At 29.5% G+C, this 16,956-nt stretch overlaps 1 protein-coding gene across 1 annotated transcript; it reads right to left on the reverse strand.

The window, feature by feature from the left end:
• Window positions 1-555: 555 nt before the first annotated feature.
• On the reverse strand, window positions 556-5,260 carry LOC111281606 (SCY1-like protein 2 B). The gene is made up of 4 exons (XM_022869306.1): window positions 5,182-5,260; window positions 1,312-1,373; window positions 1,099-1,221; window positions 556-996 (listed from the first exon to the last, which is right to left on the reverse strand). Exons 1-4 carry the CDS (start codon window positions 5,258-5,260, stop codon window positions 556-558), a joined length of 705 nt encoding a protein of 234 aa, XP_022725041.1.
• Window positions 5,261-16,956: the final 11,696 nt, after the last annotated feature.

The raw sequence follows: 16,956 nt of genomic DNA on the forward strand, positions 1-16,956 counted from the left end.
TTAGTTTGATTTTAAATTATCCAAGCCTTGATCATTTTATAATTTATCAAATTTTTTAATATTGAAAATTAACCATAAAATTATCCAAATAGTTTAATAGCAATTTAGGATAATTCTTTCATCTCAAAAGTATTCATGAAGATTAGTGTCCCACTCTAAAAAACTTCTATCTTCGGATTTATTAATTTTATCCTAGTAAAAAAAGAAACCTCCTAATAGTTTAGTAGGGCTTACTTCAAAGCAATCCTCCAATAGTTTAAAAGATAAAAATTATTTTTGTTTATTTGAAAATATATATTTTTTATTGAAAAGATTTTTATTTAAAGATTTTTTATTTTTTATTATTTTGAAAACTTTATTTACAAAGATTTTTTTTATTTGAAAAGATTTTTTTTATACTCGTTAGTTTCAAGATCTTTACACAGCTAATAACAAAAAAACAAGAAGAAAGAAGAAATCAAAATTAGAAAAATAGCCTTTGTGAAAATGACTTGGAGGGGATGGTTGAAGAGGTACGACAGAATCTTCGATATCATATTCAGCATAATGGAAGGCCTACACATTAACCAGATTACTAGAGACCTGATCTATCGAAATAGCAAAACCAAACTCACCAAGCTTCCCAGCTTCACTTGATGTAATCAGGACATTCTCAAATGACATAGTCAGATGAATAAGACGTGCATTGTTATGATGAAAATCCAAGGATTCTGTAATCTGAAGCAACCCATGCTTCAAATTCATTTCCATCTCTACAAGGTCTTTAGGAACCAGGGCCACATTCTCAACATTCCCAAGCGCATTAGCCACCAACGCAAACAATGGCTCGGTAACCATCGCCATCGCGTTTTTATTTTCATCCAAAGCCTGGACCACGTGGATCACTCCTGGATGCCTCAACCTCAGCAGCCTAGTCGCATCAGATCGTATCAAATCGAAGAAAGAGTCCTCTGCCACCTTGGAAAGGCCCGCACGCGCACATGCCTTTGAAAACACCTTCTTGTCAATAATCCAAATGCAAAACGTTGGATACTGGTGGGGATGTGTTCTGTCACACGCCTTGGCCAAGTGCAACTTTCAGGCAAACCCTAGTCTTGCAGATCCAATCTGGTCAAGGAGCTCATAGTCCTGAAGAGCTTTGGGTCCAATAACCTCCTGAATGGTAGTTTGGACGATTTTCTCGCTGACCACATAGTTATCTGCTGCGCTTATATAATAGTCCTAAAAGTATTGATCAGCTATAAAGGTGAGAGTAGCAAGGAATGGGAGAACCAAACAAAACAAGAGAAACAGTCTTGAAGATCCCATTGCCATACCGCCTCCTAAAGAACGAGACAGCATTTCTTGGCTGTCACCATGAGAGTTTTCTTCCCCTATTATCACCAAACGGAAAATGATCCCAATTTCCAAAATCAGGAAAACCAGCTTCTATTTTAGCTTTAACATTTCCTCATTCGAAACCTTGGCTAGTGGGCCACCCTGGAGTAAGAAATACAGAGAAAAAAAACGCGAGTGGTGGTGGCGTTGGAGAGTGATCTTCTGCTTGTTTTTTTGGTGGAATCCTGGGTATAGGTTTCTAGTTATTGTATATGAGGCTATCTGTGCTGGCTTTCGGGTGTTGATTGATTTTTTCAAGCTCCTCCTCCTTGATTCTTTGCATGAATTATGCCAAACAAATCTGTAACTGAATCACCAAGAATCATGCTCCAACGGATCCGTGATTGAATCACCAATTTCCTTCCCTTTTTTTTCATCTTATTTTAAACCTTTTGATTTTGATTTTTGATTTTTTTTATTTTTTTAATAATAATAATAAAAAACTATTTCATTGGACTTGGGCATGGAAGTGTCTAATTTGACTTAGACACAAACAGACTTAATTGGATCTGGACATCAATGCGTCTAATAAGACCTGGACATAAATGAGTATCTACAGCACTATTTAAAATTTTGATAAGAAGCACTACAAGTGGAATGCATTTAAAATTTCTTTTAGACACCAATAATAGCAACCTAATTTTAAATTATTAATCTCTAATTGGAAAGTTTAATAGGTAATAACAAATTCTTGTTATGTATCTGTAAACACTAGCTAACATATTCTAAATATTTGAAATACTAGTTTAAGTCATTGTGTAAATAAATGATGAGATTGAACTCTTAATGAAGTCTGTCGTTAAATGTCTATAGCAATGGAGACATAAATAAGAAAGTTCATCTATATATAAACATAAAAGTGGTGCCGTTTCAACAAAAAAGTTAAAAAAAATTTTGTAAATATTTATGAATAAGGATAAACACATAATCATAATAGTACTAAAGCAAATATAAACCCTAACAGAATATTAAACAAATATTATATGTGTTATATCTTCAATTTTAGCACTAGAAGTTGAGGTTTAATCTGCAGATACCATCAACTTCGTTAGAATTCTAAGGCATATACAGTAATTGAAAGTTTAAATCAAAAGATATTTTTTGTATTCATAATATTTGTTTTGTATTCATAATATTTATTTTTTGTATTCAATTTTAACACTAGGAGTTGAGGTTTAATCTGTAGATACCATCAACTTCATTAGAATTCTAAGGCATATACAGTAATTGAAAGTTTAAATCAAAAGATATTTTTTGTATTCATAATATTTATTTTTGTATTCAATTTTAACACTAGGAGTTGAGGTTTAATCTGTAGATACCATCAACTTCGTTAGAATTCTAAGGTATATACAATAATTGAAAGTTAAATCAAAAGATATTTTTTGTATTCATAATATTTATTTGTGTGAAAGGTTAAAGATTAAACACTAACATTCTAAACTAGTGAGGAATTATTAACAGTTTAAAATATGATGTATCACATATTGAATAAAAAGATTATTTGTATGTAGTTTAAAATATATTACTTATGTTATTTAAGTAATTGAACTATATGTTTGAGTGGGTTAAGTCATTTGCACTTGCTAAGAGCTTTTCTAGTGAGTAAGATAATTTTAAAAGTTAAAGATTGAGCAATTAGGCTTGTTTAGTAATATATTTATTTTTATTTAAATCTTTTATTTGATTTTTGAAATATTAAAATATTATTCTTAGTCTAAATAAATATGTTTGAATAAGAAAACATGATAGTTGAATATACATATTTAAAACAAAAAAACATGGTTGTTTAAATAAGTTTGTTTAAATAAAATTATATAAAATATCATGATTTTTTGAATTGATTTATTTTATTAGTATTTGTTTATTATAAATAAATTTTTTTCTCTGATCAATTTCATTATTTTTTATTTAAAAAGTTTTAAGATTTTATTATATCTTATAGACATAATTATCATTAAAATAATATTTTTCATGCCTCAAAACCACAATTCTTTTTTTTTTATTTTTTTTATTTTCTTAAAATTTTTCAACACCCGCTCTCTTGTGCTCTTTGAGATACTGTATAATTATCTAGCTTAATTAGACTTTAAAGACTTGGAAATTTGATTCACTTTTATTTTTGTCTTTAGTACTTATTTATCACAGACGTCGTCTTTAGAATGAACATGACCTGTTACGATAAGATCTTATGAACAATGTTTATTTAAGCTTGCTAATTTTGTATATCACACTTATTTTACAAATATTATTAATAATTAAATATCGTTTTCTTCCTTTTTTTTTTTTTCAATGTGGTATAAAACTGCGAATCAATTATCAATCTCAACACTTTCAAAATTACATTTTTCCTTATCTCCAGGTTTTGACTTTTTTTTTTTTAAATAAAAAGACATGATTTTAATTCCTTTTTTACGTGAATTCTTTTTTCTTAAATCAAAATAAAATTAATAAAATTTAAAAATATAATATAATTATAGCAACTAATAAAAAAATAAATATATTACTTATAATCATTACATTATAATTAATCAATTACTTTTTGAATTATGTAAAATTTATTAAAATTTTATATAAAACTCAAGATTATAAATTAGGAACCGTATATAATTTTTTTATTTTATTGAACAATTATAAAGCTATAAAAAAATTATAAGTAAGATGCAATTTAAAAAATGATTTTATATTTTTATTTGCTAATGTTTATTTTTTTTCTCAAAAATTTCGGAAACCTAACCTAGGCAAAGAAATTTTCCATCCATGATGATTTGAACTGGCGATAAATGAACCTCTAGTAAAATTGTGCTTTTTTTTTTTTTTTTCCAAATACAAATTCGACGAAAATGCAAGAAAAGGACCGTGTATAACCAAAAAAAAAAAAAAAGATAAACCATAAAATGCCTAATTAAAAAAAAAAAAAAGGCAACGCTTATTTTTTATTTGTTGCTGAGGTTTTGAAGGATTTTCGTAGTTCTCTCTCCCGCTCTCTTTAACAGTCACCTCTGTTTCTTTCTTAGGTACTTTATTGCACTTTCTTTTCTCATCTTTTTATTTCTTTAATCTGGCGCCGTTTAGAGTAATTTGTTTCTTTATACTACCCTTTAATGTTTTCTTGTTTCATAATTTGATTTAAGGTTGGTGCCTTTTTGCTTTTCTTTAGGGTTTAAGGTCTGGTAATCACATTTTGAAACCCATATTTTGTAAAGCTTTTTCTTCTTGTCTTCTTATTTTCTTTGTCCATCATTACCTTTTTTTTTTTCTTTTTTATATATTCAAGATGTGAGTCGAGAGTGATGAACAGCTTACAAAAACTAAGCATTCTTTGGCGTTTCTTGAATTCTATTATTCCAGGGCATATTCATTTATTGAATGATTTGATGATGGGTCTTGTTTGCTTCTTTAAAGTCATTTCTTTCGGGATATAGTTGTATAAAGAATCATTTTCATATCAAAAGAAATTTCTGGGTTTTTTTTATTGAACATGCATTTTCCATAATGCATGATATGTTAGGTTCATGTAATAATAATAGATGTTGGTTTTTAGCCGTTTTAGTCAGAATTTGAGATGGAAAGAGAGGTGGGAGGGCCGCTGTTTAATTGTGATTAATGCTATTAATTGACATAAATTTGAGAGTTCTATCCATTTAGTAGTTCTATATTTAGTGGCAATATCTGTGGACATTGCAAACCTTTACATAGCATATTTGGAGACCCCTGCCTTATTTTTTTTTTCTTTCACAGGGGTCTTCATATATTTGGAATTTGGCATTTCTTTGCATAGAAAAATGTCCTCTGGATGGGAACTTCCAAGACTTTGTCCTACATACTGAAAAGAGTTCTTAGGAGAAACTGTATTTGCTGGCACTCTTATCCGACAGTTCATGCTGGAAGTTGGAATATTCGATCTAGGTTGTGGAGTAATATCTTGTAAATCATGCGAGAGAATCAGATGAATTTCAGGGAAGAATTTAAATATTGGGTTAAGAAAGGATCAAGCTATAATTGTGTGAGAAGAGATGCGAGCTTGATGGAGAAATCCTTGGATTGGCAGAATTTGTTCTCAGGTGAAGAGTTGTTGCCCAATCGCTATGTTTGTTTCTCAACAAACATCAGTAGTGCTGATGGAATCAACAAGACTGAAAATAAGGAGCCAGTAATGTGTCAAAGCATCCATGGCAAAGGATTAGTTGAATCTTCTCAATGTGCTGTTAGGAAAAGTTTTATTAAGAGCCATTTTCCAATTATTTCTTCGACAAACCAAGTGGGGAATTGGGGAACAGAGGACTTGAAGAATTCAGAAGTGAAATGTAATCATTCATTTATGCACAAGAAAAACTTCAATTGCACGAAAGGACCTCAGACCTGGGAAGAAGATTTCACTAGGCTTTATAAAAGGCATAGTCTTTATGAAAAAGATTCAATACTGGCTCCTTTTGACCTGCTTCATTGCAAGAATGCTGATGAAGCACAAAATGGGAAGTACAACAACCATCATTTTACAGCTCACTGCTCCGACTTCTTACATGCATATCCCGTTCCTTCTGTTCATGTGCAGCAAAAGGCCCAATGCGAAACGAAAGTTTGGGTTCCAGTTCAAGGTGGATTCCAGACATATAAGGGGATGAAGATACATAGGACAAGCCATGTGTTAGGTAGGTCCTTTTGTGATTCTGTCTGCAGTCAGCAGTTCTCTGGCTATCAATTTCATCAGGGGTATAAACTCACGAAAGGCATTGCTTTTGAAACAAAAGCAAAAGAGTGGATTCCTGTTAGTGGGAAAGAGAGGATCGGCTTTGCTGCTTTCTGTAATGTCATTAATGATACCTTGCCCTTTCATGCTTCTGTTTATAGCAAATCATTCTCTGGTTCTGGAGTTCATAAGGAGAATCAATTCAGGAAAAAGACTAATTCTGAAACAAAAGCAAAGAAATTGGTTCCTGTTCAGATGGTAGAGAGAACTGGCTCTGCTGTTGTTTGCAATGTCTTTAGTGATACTTCGGCGTGTTCGTGTGGAGAGATGAATGATACAAAATTCAAACAGAAAAGGAACTCTTACCTGTGGATCTGCTACTTCTAGTGATTTAAAAGCATGGAGCATATAACCGTGCCGACAACCGAAATAACTTCAAATGAAAATGTAGCCCCAAAATTTGAAAATGAGAGTGCCATAGTAGTTCATGCTTCTAAAAGCACCAATGGAAGCATGACAGGAGAACCTAAACGCATCCCCCAGTCAATTATTGGCTCACTGTGGCATCTGAAATTTTGAATGCTGCTTAATTACTGCAATTAGAATCAGAAAGAGCTCAGCTTGAAATGGGCAAACCTCTTGCGGAGTTTGAAAGATTCATCCATTCTGCTTCTCCGGTTATTTCTTTTTCACATAGATGTGCCCCATGTGCAGTTAGCTCGGATAGTCAGCTGTCCTTTCGCTTCCTCTGTAAGCACCAGAAGGCTAATATATCACTTCATGCTCTTTGGAACTGGTATGAGAAGCCTGGAAATTATGGATTGGAAATCAAGGCGGTAGACCAAAACGGAACCCTAACTGAAATGACACCATTTCCAGCTCATTTTATTCCCTTCCTGTCTGCTGTTCAATTGTTTGCCTATGTAAGTCCAGAGAAACAAGAAGTTGAACTGAATTCTTCTTGTCCAAAAACATTGTCATTAAAAAATTTCCTAGAAGCAATTCAACCCGGACATTTTAGTGTGGGGAATAAAACATTAGAGATAAATCTTGATTCTATTGAGGAAGTTTGCATCTCAAATAATTCATCATCACGTAAACGAGGATACTCTCAAGGCTTCCTTTCTTCAATTAACTGCCCTGGTGATTCTGAACTAATATTTGAACTTTTTGAATCTGAGCTGCCTCATCAGCGGAAGCCTCTTCATATTAAGTAAGCTTTTTCCTTGCAGATCTAATTTTGCATTACTGATGTTGTAGCAACTTGAGAGCCATTTATTGGTTGGTTCATGCAAAAAAAGTTAGCAGTTGTATGCTTTATGGGTTGTTCAGGAATATAACTAAATGCTCAGTGTATTTTGGTCATACTATGTCATTCTGCAATAAATTGTTCACTGAGGAGAAATTGCACCAGAAGCTGAGGTAATTGCTATGGCACTGCTCCAGTTTAGTGTAATGCTGTACTCTTCTATAAAAGCATGGAAGAAGATCTGGTCTCTTCACTTTCTAATCATTGCCAATGTGCTTGACTCATGCCTGCATTACAGCTTGTTCATAAATATTTTTCCAGACGCTCTAGATGCACAGCATAATGGCTTGTGTATTTGTTACTGCTAATCTCAATAGCCTTCTCATTCCTATTGAACTCAGTTCTGTCTGATCTTCTCACTTCTTTAACCATTGCTTAATCCTCATACCCGTGTCCTTAGTCTTCTTTTCTTTTTCTTTTATTTTTTAAAATCTTATTCCACTTGCCTAAGCTTTGTTAACAGGCTTCCTCTTGCTTTCTTCAGACATTTTCACACACTGCTTGCTTTAGGTACCATAATCAAGAGTTCATTTACCTTAAGTTAATTCACTTTAAAAATCTAGGAAAATATGTTACTGTGTTTGGAGCATGCTTTCTTATCTAGCAGCCCATTCATGTGATAAGAAGGCAAATCAGAAGTCTTTTTTAACTTGAGAGCAGCATAAGCAAAACGAAAAGACTGTAAAAGGCTAGGTTGAGAAATGGAGAAGAAAGACATGATGCACACTGCAGATATTGTCCTAGTGATAATGATGATGAAGAGCTTCTTCTGTCTCATTCCAATAATGTCAGATATCTCCAAAGAAGCCAAAAGTTCTATTTCCTCGTCCCAAGTGGTTTGTTTGATGAATTGACTTTCATTATCTTCTGGTTTTTTAGCTTATCTCCTTTTCGATATCTCAAACAATCAAGCTTTAAATTCTCATCTATTTTTGTTAATCTGCACATGGATCATTTTGCTCACAAATAATTGATAAGATCTACTGGTTAACAAGTTAGAAGTTGCAGAATTGCTGAACTCATTAAACCTGGAAATTCCAATCAAGTATCTGGTGACCCATCAAAACTAGAGTCTACGGATCTGCATGATCTACACCATGGATCTTGGTAAGAGCCAGTATTGTCTGTCAATTTTGACTGATCTCTTTCTAGTTGGGGGACTAATATACTAAAACCTCCATAAATTGCTTTCAGGTATTCGGTGGCCTGGTATCCTATATATCGAATCCCAGAAGGGAATTTCCATGCATCATTCTTGACTTACCGTTCACTGGGACATTTGGTACAGAGATGTGTTCCTACTGAGTCTCTTCACAAGAATGCTACTTGTATTGTTGCAGCTGTACTAGGATTGGAAAGCTACAACACACGGGTTAATTTGTTATGTTATCTTATTGGAAATTTTTTCAGGATTTGTACTTCTCATTGTTGAAATAGGAACCGCAGCAAAAGATGGAAAATAGGAATTTAGTTGTGAATATAGTTAAGAGCTCATAATGCTATGTTTTTCTTTATTTTTTGTTTCTTGTATAAATGAGAATAATATAGCAGATTAGGAAGTGCAATGTGTTGGCCAGTAATATTGCTTCCTGATATAGTGATATAGTCATAAAATTCAAATTCTGATTCAACAATATTCTGTGGATTATTGATATAAAATTCTTGAACTGAAATATTGTCAGTGGATTTTTGCCATGCAAGGGTTGCAGGTTTAGGTTGCAAATTTGCTGAATAATGACTGCTGTTGATGCTAACCAAATTCAGTGGTTAAAATTTTATTTGTATAATATGTTAAGTTTATTTCTCTCTGCATGCTATTTTTTTAGGTTCTGTGGTTTTGAATGCCATGGATACAGTGTTTCACATGCTCATGTTTACAGGGTGAGTGCTGGTTTGATCTGACAATACCCGTCAGAACTTCTTAGGAAGAATTTTCACAATGTACGAATTCTGAAATTCTTGTGAAGCGACTCAGAACTCTGGAAGAAAATGCCTTTCATTTTGCCAGAGGTTGTATTTGCAAAAACAATGTCAAGGTGTTTAATCAGCAGTCAGATTATGAATTCTTTATTTCCAAGAAACACTGAGGTTTTTCCATTCTATATTCACCAAATTGTTGCAAATTTAGGATTGTTTACACTGAATGAAGTCATAAGAGAAACAAGGAAAAAAAAATGGTGGGGGCGAGGTGGAGGAGGAAGAGAAAGAGGGTAGTTCTAGCTGGTAGTGCAGGATCTATACTGTAAGCTTTTCTATGTTATAGGAAACAGAATAATATCTTCAATGAGTTGCTTCAGTTTTAGATTTGGCGAATTTGTTACTTGCATCACAGTTCTTTCCGATATAACTTCTTTATGGTGATGTAAATATAAAAAATCTCACAAAGTATGTGGTGGTTATCGTAAAATGCAGTTTCCTTTTTCCTTTTTCCTTTTCCTAGGGTGTTCTTGTGGGCGGGTGTGTGTGTACATTCAATTACAACATTCATTAATTGATAGAAAAGCGACCTTGGAGCCATCTCTCTCCTAAATATTGCCTTTGTTTGATCTATAATTATGACAATGGCTAATGGGCTCTTTAATATGTAATACCTATATATATATATATATATATATGTTAGATTATAATCGTATAATGTACAAAATAATTTTATTTATTTAATATATATATATAAATTAGTTTTTTTTCAAAATTATATTCAAATCTTTAAAAATCATAGCATATATAAAATTTGTAAATATTGATTTGTCATTAAAAAAAATTTTTCTATAAATAGTAAGAAAAAAATTATATCTTTCCTTTATATATTTTTGTTTACAATAATATTTATACACCTATAATATTATATCAAATAAAAAAAATTATGCCTTTCTTAAAAAAATTAAAATATATATTATTGGATGATAAATTAAATAATAAAATAAATATTAACGCACTTTAATTTTAATAATCTAGACTAAATTATTATGTAAAATAAGAAAAATGTTAGAAAACATGTGAAAAAAGAAAAAATAAATTGAAAAAAATATTATTTTTCATAAGAATGAAACTATAACAACAATAATATATAGCTTGAAAAAAAAGTTATAAACAAATAAAATAAAACAAATTGTAATAGTAATAGAATATATTTTGAAAAAAAGTTATTGAAAAAAATTGATGTATAACACATTACATTTATAGTGTTAAATTTGTAAAAGAATTCTTTAGTGGTAATTAGAATTAAATAGATAGTTTTTAAATTAATTTTTTAAATTTTAAAATGGATATAATAAGTGATAACAATAATATTAAATTTTTTACATTTATTTGAAATATAAATTTGATAATTAGAGTTCAAATGAATATAATCGTTTTAATAATCTTATTATTAAAAAATTTAAGATAAAATTTTTTGAATGTTCAAAATCTTACATAAAGTTACTTGAATTTTTAATGTCTTACATAAATTTTTTAAAAAGATAATTTTTTAAATCAAGATAAAAAAGATTGTTAAAAGATTTGGATAAACTTAATCTTTATAATTTTTAAACATGTTTAAAAGATGTTGATAATTAAATAATTTTTAAATACAATTATTTGGTAAACAACTAAAATTATTTATTAAAAAAATAAATTTCATATTTCATATTTCATATTTTAGAAAATATATCTCTAAATTAATTTGATTTTCAATTATAATTTGAATAACTTTAATATTTAAACACTACAAGAAATCTAACATATAGTGACGCTCAAAAAAGCATCGGTAAAACTTTAAAATCCGTCAGTGTAGTACCATAAACCATATACCGACGGTCAAAATGTGTATTCCAAAGAATTTTTAATCATCAATATATCCCTTATTGGTATAGACCTATACTGACAGTTTTTAAGGTGATGGAATAGCTTACAAAGATATATCTATAGTTCAAGACCATTAGTAAATGTATATCTATTAGTATAGCATCTGTTGTGTGTTTCACCATTTTACCTTTTATCGATGGTTAACACCTATCAGTATAGACTTATATGTTTTAATTTTTCTTACCTATACTAACGATTAATGCTCGTCAGTATAAACTTGTAATTTTTTTACCTATATTGACATTTAAAGCCCGTCAGTATAGATTTGTATGTTTTAATTTTTTTCACCTAGACCGAAGGCTAGCGCCTATTAGTATAAAATTATATGTTTGAATTTTTTTGACCTATACCGACAGTTAATGCCTATCAGTATAGATTTATAATTTTTCTTACCTATACCGACGTTTAGCATCCATCAATATAAACTTGTATTTTTTAATTTTTTTACCTATACCAACGGTTAGAGATTGTCAGTATATAATTGTATGCTTTAATTTTCTTACTTATACCGATTGTTAGAGATTGTCAGTATAGACTTATATGTTTTAATTTTTTATTATATTTTAGAGATTATTAATATTGCCTGAAATATTCCAACGATAAAGTGCGTCAGTATAAATGTTAAGACGTTGGTAAATTTTTTAAAAAAATTATATTTTAATTATTAATATTAATTTATTTAAAATCGTAATATGATATGTTTTCATATAAATTAAAAAAAACATGCACACACAATAAAGTAAAAGATATTTAATAGCATTAAAACTACTTAAAACTACAAGTAAATTACTTATAATCTACAAACTTAGTATAAGTGAAAAACTAAAGTTATTGTACCAACTCTGATAAAAAAAAACATCGATAAAACAAACATAGATAAAAAGTTACACCCCCTCACCCTAAAAAACACAATCATAAGTTTGCATTACCAGACATCTAAAAACTTTTTTATCACCTCAAAACTTTAATAGAAATATGAACAAGATAATCTTAAAAAATCTGTAAACGAATGAACAAACAATTGCAAAATCACCTCAATAAGAAAAAGCATACATGCATCAATTACAAGCCCTTTCCAAAACCAAAATATTTTAATTCATACAAAATATCATAAGTCTTGAAAAAGTCAACAAGTGTAGCTACATCATATAAGTAACAAGCTCAATGAACCTAGCTTACTAATAGTATTCAATATACCAATCAAGTTTCACAAAACACAATAGCGTTATTTCAACAAAGTGCATAACATCCAAAACAAAACCAAATCCCCCTACACAACTTAATGCTCCAAGTAAATAAATAATTTCCTAAAATAAATTATCTTATCATAGATTTCTACAAAGAAGCATCTGCATAGCATAAAAAAATCCAATTAGAATTCTTGTAAATTATCTTATATATACAAAAGGTAAAAAGGTAATCATCAATTCATATACCAGTAGAAATAATTTTATAAACATCTTATTCATTCATATATACAAAAGATAATCATCCATTTATATACCAGCAAAAATAATTTTATAAACACCCTATTTATTAGTGTAATACATGAATGAACAAGGAAAAACCTAATTTGCATGTTTAATCTCCTCATTTTTTTTAGTTTAATTCTAAATAATAACTTAATGAAACCAACCTAAGATTATTTTAGTCAACAGAACTATCATTAAACAAATATTTTGACTATAACATTCAAGTCTACAACTATGAAGTATGCTTACATCATAAGGAAGCCTTTTCAAAGGGAAAAAAAAGGCAAGAAAGCTTTCTCAAGGGAAAAAAAGCAAGCTTTAAATCATAGTGTAATTTAATGATTATGGCAAAGACGATGGGTAATGTTTCAAGATCACAATTACATAATTCAAAACCTATATTCAAAATTGATTTTGACATTCTAAGAAACAAGTATCAAGCAAAGCATTTCCACATATATATCATGTAATGACAAGTTTACCATTTTCATTTTCATTAGGTTGATGACTTGAATTTGAAGAACAATAGTTTTCACGTGTGATTTCTAGAGCACTACTAGCATCAGAAACCTAAAATTAATTTTTAAAAAATTTCAATAAGGTTCAAAATTCATAAGCAAGATGACAATTTATATATATATAAATTAAAATAGATGTTATATATACTTCTCTATTCACTATTTAAGTAATAGTATTCAAGATATCAATATTCTCATTAAGAAATTATCTTCTAAGTATCGATAAGACAGTACTTAAAGTTTTTTTTCAAGTCTTTAATTTTAACCTTCAACTCTTGTACCTCTTTCTTATACTGAACCAATTCAAAAGATAAAGGACCATATTGTTTAAATGAAGTAGATATTGTACCCATGCAACGAACATGCCATTTTCTCTCTGGTTCTTTTAACTTTTGAATAAACATCATCTTTCCACGAACTCCTTTTAGAATTTTGAGCACTAGTTTCTCTTAAACATTGTTTTATGAGTTCCTAAAATGGTAAATAAACAACTTAGTATAAAGAAACTAAACATAAGTAAAAGCAAGTAATAACTAAATTAAATACCATAATTTCAACTGCCTTGTCATTCACAACACTTCTATCTTTACATGTACGAGAAATAATATATGCCTCAGCACGTGATGGTCGAATTCCATTAGCTTTTTGTTTCTACAAAGGTACAACATTAATTATTGTAATGACAAAATTGTACATATAAAAAGTAAACTTCATATTCATTAAACTAGTACGACAAGAAAAATTAATATATGTACCAAAGTTTGAATGATCCTTGAGAATGATTTTATTCCTATGCAATAAGGCTCACCTAATTTTGAGCGGTTTGTTTTGTTTGTCTCACTTTGTTCTTTTAAATAAATGAATAAGAAAAGAGATATTATAATAACTTTGTAATTATTATCATAGTGTTAAAACAAAGTAAATAGTATATTTTGTAAACATTTACTTTTGCTTTATTAGTCAATCAATGTGCAGCAAGAAACAGGAATTGATTTTTTTCTACTTGAGAATCATCAACCTTTGTAACCATTTTCTCCAGTGTCTTGTGTTCATCATAAAATTTAAACTTCAATTTATTCTTATATTGCCTCCACTTAGCACCCATGTTTCTTAGTGCCCAAGAGTTAATTTTTTAAAATATTTTTTCATCAACGAGTTCATTAGAATCATATTTGTGAAATTCAAACTTTGACTACAATTTGAAAGAGGTAATTGGAAAGAAAATATCAATATATATTATATGAATTGCTACTATTAACTAGAAACTAAAAGATTATTGTCATGGCATTAGCTAGCAACTAAAACATTATCATATTAATACCTATAATGTTTTTCACATTTCTTCTTTCTTATCATCTGACATTTTATGTCAATTTGTATAATTAATTGGTGCAAAGCTAGGCATTCTCACCATACTACCAATGAATCAAATTAAAGAGTAAGATTCATCACCAATAGGTATAGCATCATCATTGACCTTAACAACATACTCCCTTTCTTTCAAATCTCAAATATCAGCCATACATGTAGGACCTCAAGCTTTTTTATATTGAACATTTCCTACATAGAAAAATTATATGTAAAGAAAGCAATTACATTCATTAAAAATTATAATTGTACAACATTATAACACATAAAGAATTTTACTAACAGAATATAGTGTTGTTATACCTAAATTATGTTTAACTTATTCATCTTGATCTTCATTATTTGTAGATTGAGAAATTGGTTCTTGAGATTCTTTTAGAGGCTTATGTTGTGAAGTTTTTGGATCTACAGACAACAGTTGTTCTTTAGATTGTGTTTACAATTGAGAACTAGAGGCATGATTTGCCTTAGTGATATTCAATCATCTACACTTTGCCATCTCAAGTCTAATAATAATACACAAAATATACTAAGTATAATATAACAGAGAACTTGATAGTGGCAAACCATATAAAGCACCAAGTACAATTTAATATATTATATGATCACACAAAATTAAGTAATTCAAGCTAGTAACAGAAAAACAAAATATTAGTAAACTATGTCTTACATTGCAAAACCTTAACAACAATATAAATTATTACATAGAATTAAAAAATGTCCTCCTAATTATGTTCATCTATGAGATCTTCTTCTACATGCTTATTTTTCATCTCTGGTGTGACCATTATTCCTTCATCATCAACTTCACTTCTAACCCAATTTGAAGTACCATGTGTGTCATCAAATTCAATATGGATTTCTCTATTCTCTTGCTCTCTATATAAAGATGATTCATCACATATACCAAATTCATCTTTAAGTTTTGCACGCTTGACAAAAACCTAACCATTATGTCTTTCATCTTTCACATAAAAACTTTCTTAGCTTGTGATGCCAAGATAAAAGGATCATTAATCAAATTAGTTTAACTATGAGCTAGATATAAAAAATTAACAAGAATGAAACCAAATTTATCCCTCTTGCAACCTCTATTTATATCAATCCAATCACATTTAAATAACACAACTTTCATTCTAACAGTATAATTCAATTGAATGATATCTTTTAAAACCCCATAATAGTTAACTTCCCCTCAATAAGTTCTGTATCTCTTGTACTTACATAACTCATCATCTTGGTTGTTAAACAATTCCACTATTTTGAGATTTTAAGTATCTCTAACTTGCCTTGGTATGAAATCTAAAATCATTAACAATATAACCAATGTATTTCCTAACAGTATTAGTTGGACCACAAGCAAGCCATCTAAGTTGATCTGTGATGTTTGCATCTCCTTATTGATCCAAAATAGCAACCTATCCAATTTCATATTTGGTTAAAATAATAATCTAACTACAAAAACTTTAATTAGATATTCCAAACCATTATGTGTGATTTACATGATCACAAAACCAATCATAAAAAGTTTCACTTTGTAACTTTTATATCTCATATGACATCAGCCGAAGAGACCGATTATGCCTCTTAATAAATTAGTCATGTTTTCTACATGAAAACGAATTCTTATAAGACTATATAATATACTACAAAAGAAAATTATCAAGTATAATATGCATGTAGATAAGTGATCTTACTTTATAAAAGAAGCAACCTTAGCAGAATTAAATAGCACATATCGATGTGCTTGAACCAAAGTTATAGCATTAAGTATAATTTGTGAAACCTTTTTACGCTTGTTAACATTAAAACCTTTATGTTTTAATGTTCCCAATGGTCTTACTATAGTAGAAAGAATGGATATTTCTTTCTCTACAAAGAGATTCTTGTCTTCATTTTGGATAGGTCGATTAAAAATAATTTTCATTCCATCAAAGTATCTTGAACAAAAAGTTATGCATTCATTTGTTAAGTACCCTTTTTACAATTGAATCTCCAAGACAAGCTCTATTGCGCACATATGATTTAAAAGTAAGAAAAAACCTATATAAATGGAAGTTCAATAGAAAAGATCATTAGCAAACATCCTAGCTGAAATTTAAGTAAAAAAATCTATAACACTTTAAGATATACCTTTCAATATGATACATCTATCGATAAATGATTGGACAGATAATTTTTGCTTTATTTGCCAAATAAATAACTAAATCTACCATTATTGTGAAAAAATATGGAGGAAAAATGTTTTCCATTTCACATAAAATTGATGCAACATGAGACTTAAGTAATTTAAGCTTATGTTCTTTGAAAATGTTAGAACAAATTTCTTTAAAAAAAGTATACAAATCAATAAGAAACACCACCCCTTATCAGATA

The sequence above is a fragment of the Durio zibethinus genome, chromosome 5 (genome assembly GCF_047325235.1).
Source record: "Durio zibethinus cultivar Kanyao isolate XHJ-2024 chromosome 5, ASM4732523v1, whole genome shotgun sequence".
In the NCBI taxonomy this organism is placed as follows: domain Eukaryota; kingdom Viridiplantae; phylum Streptophyta; class Magnoliopsida; order Malvales; family Malvaceae; genus Durio; species Durio zibethinus.

What these genes read in the sequence shown, in the direction of transcription:
- LOC111281606 (XM_022869306.1), bottom strand. Translation starts at nt 5,260, where the DNA reads ATGAACTGTCGGATAAGAGTGCCAGCAAATACAGTTTCTCCTAAGAAC. An exon ending in GTTCTTTAGGAGGCGGTATG is followed by an intron (nt 1,222 to 1,311) that starts GCAATGGGATCT and finishes CAATACTTTTAG; the next exon opens with GACTATTATATAAGCGCAGC. An exon ending in TCCTTGACCAGATTGGATCT is followed by an intron (nt 997 to 1,098) that starts GCAAGACTAGGG and finishes ATTGACAAGAAG; the next exon opens with GTGTTTTCAAAGGCATGTGC.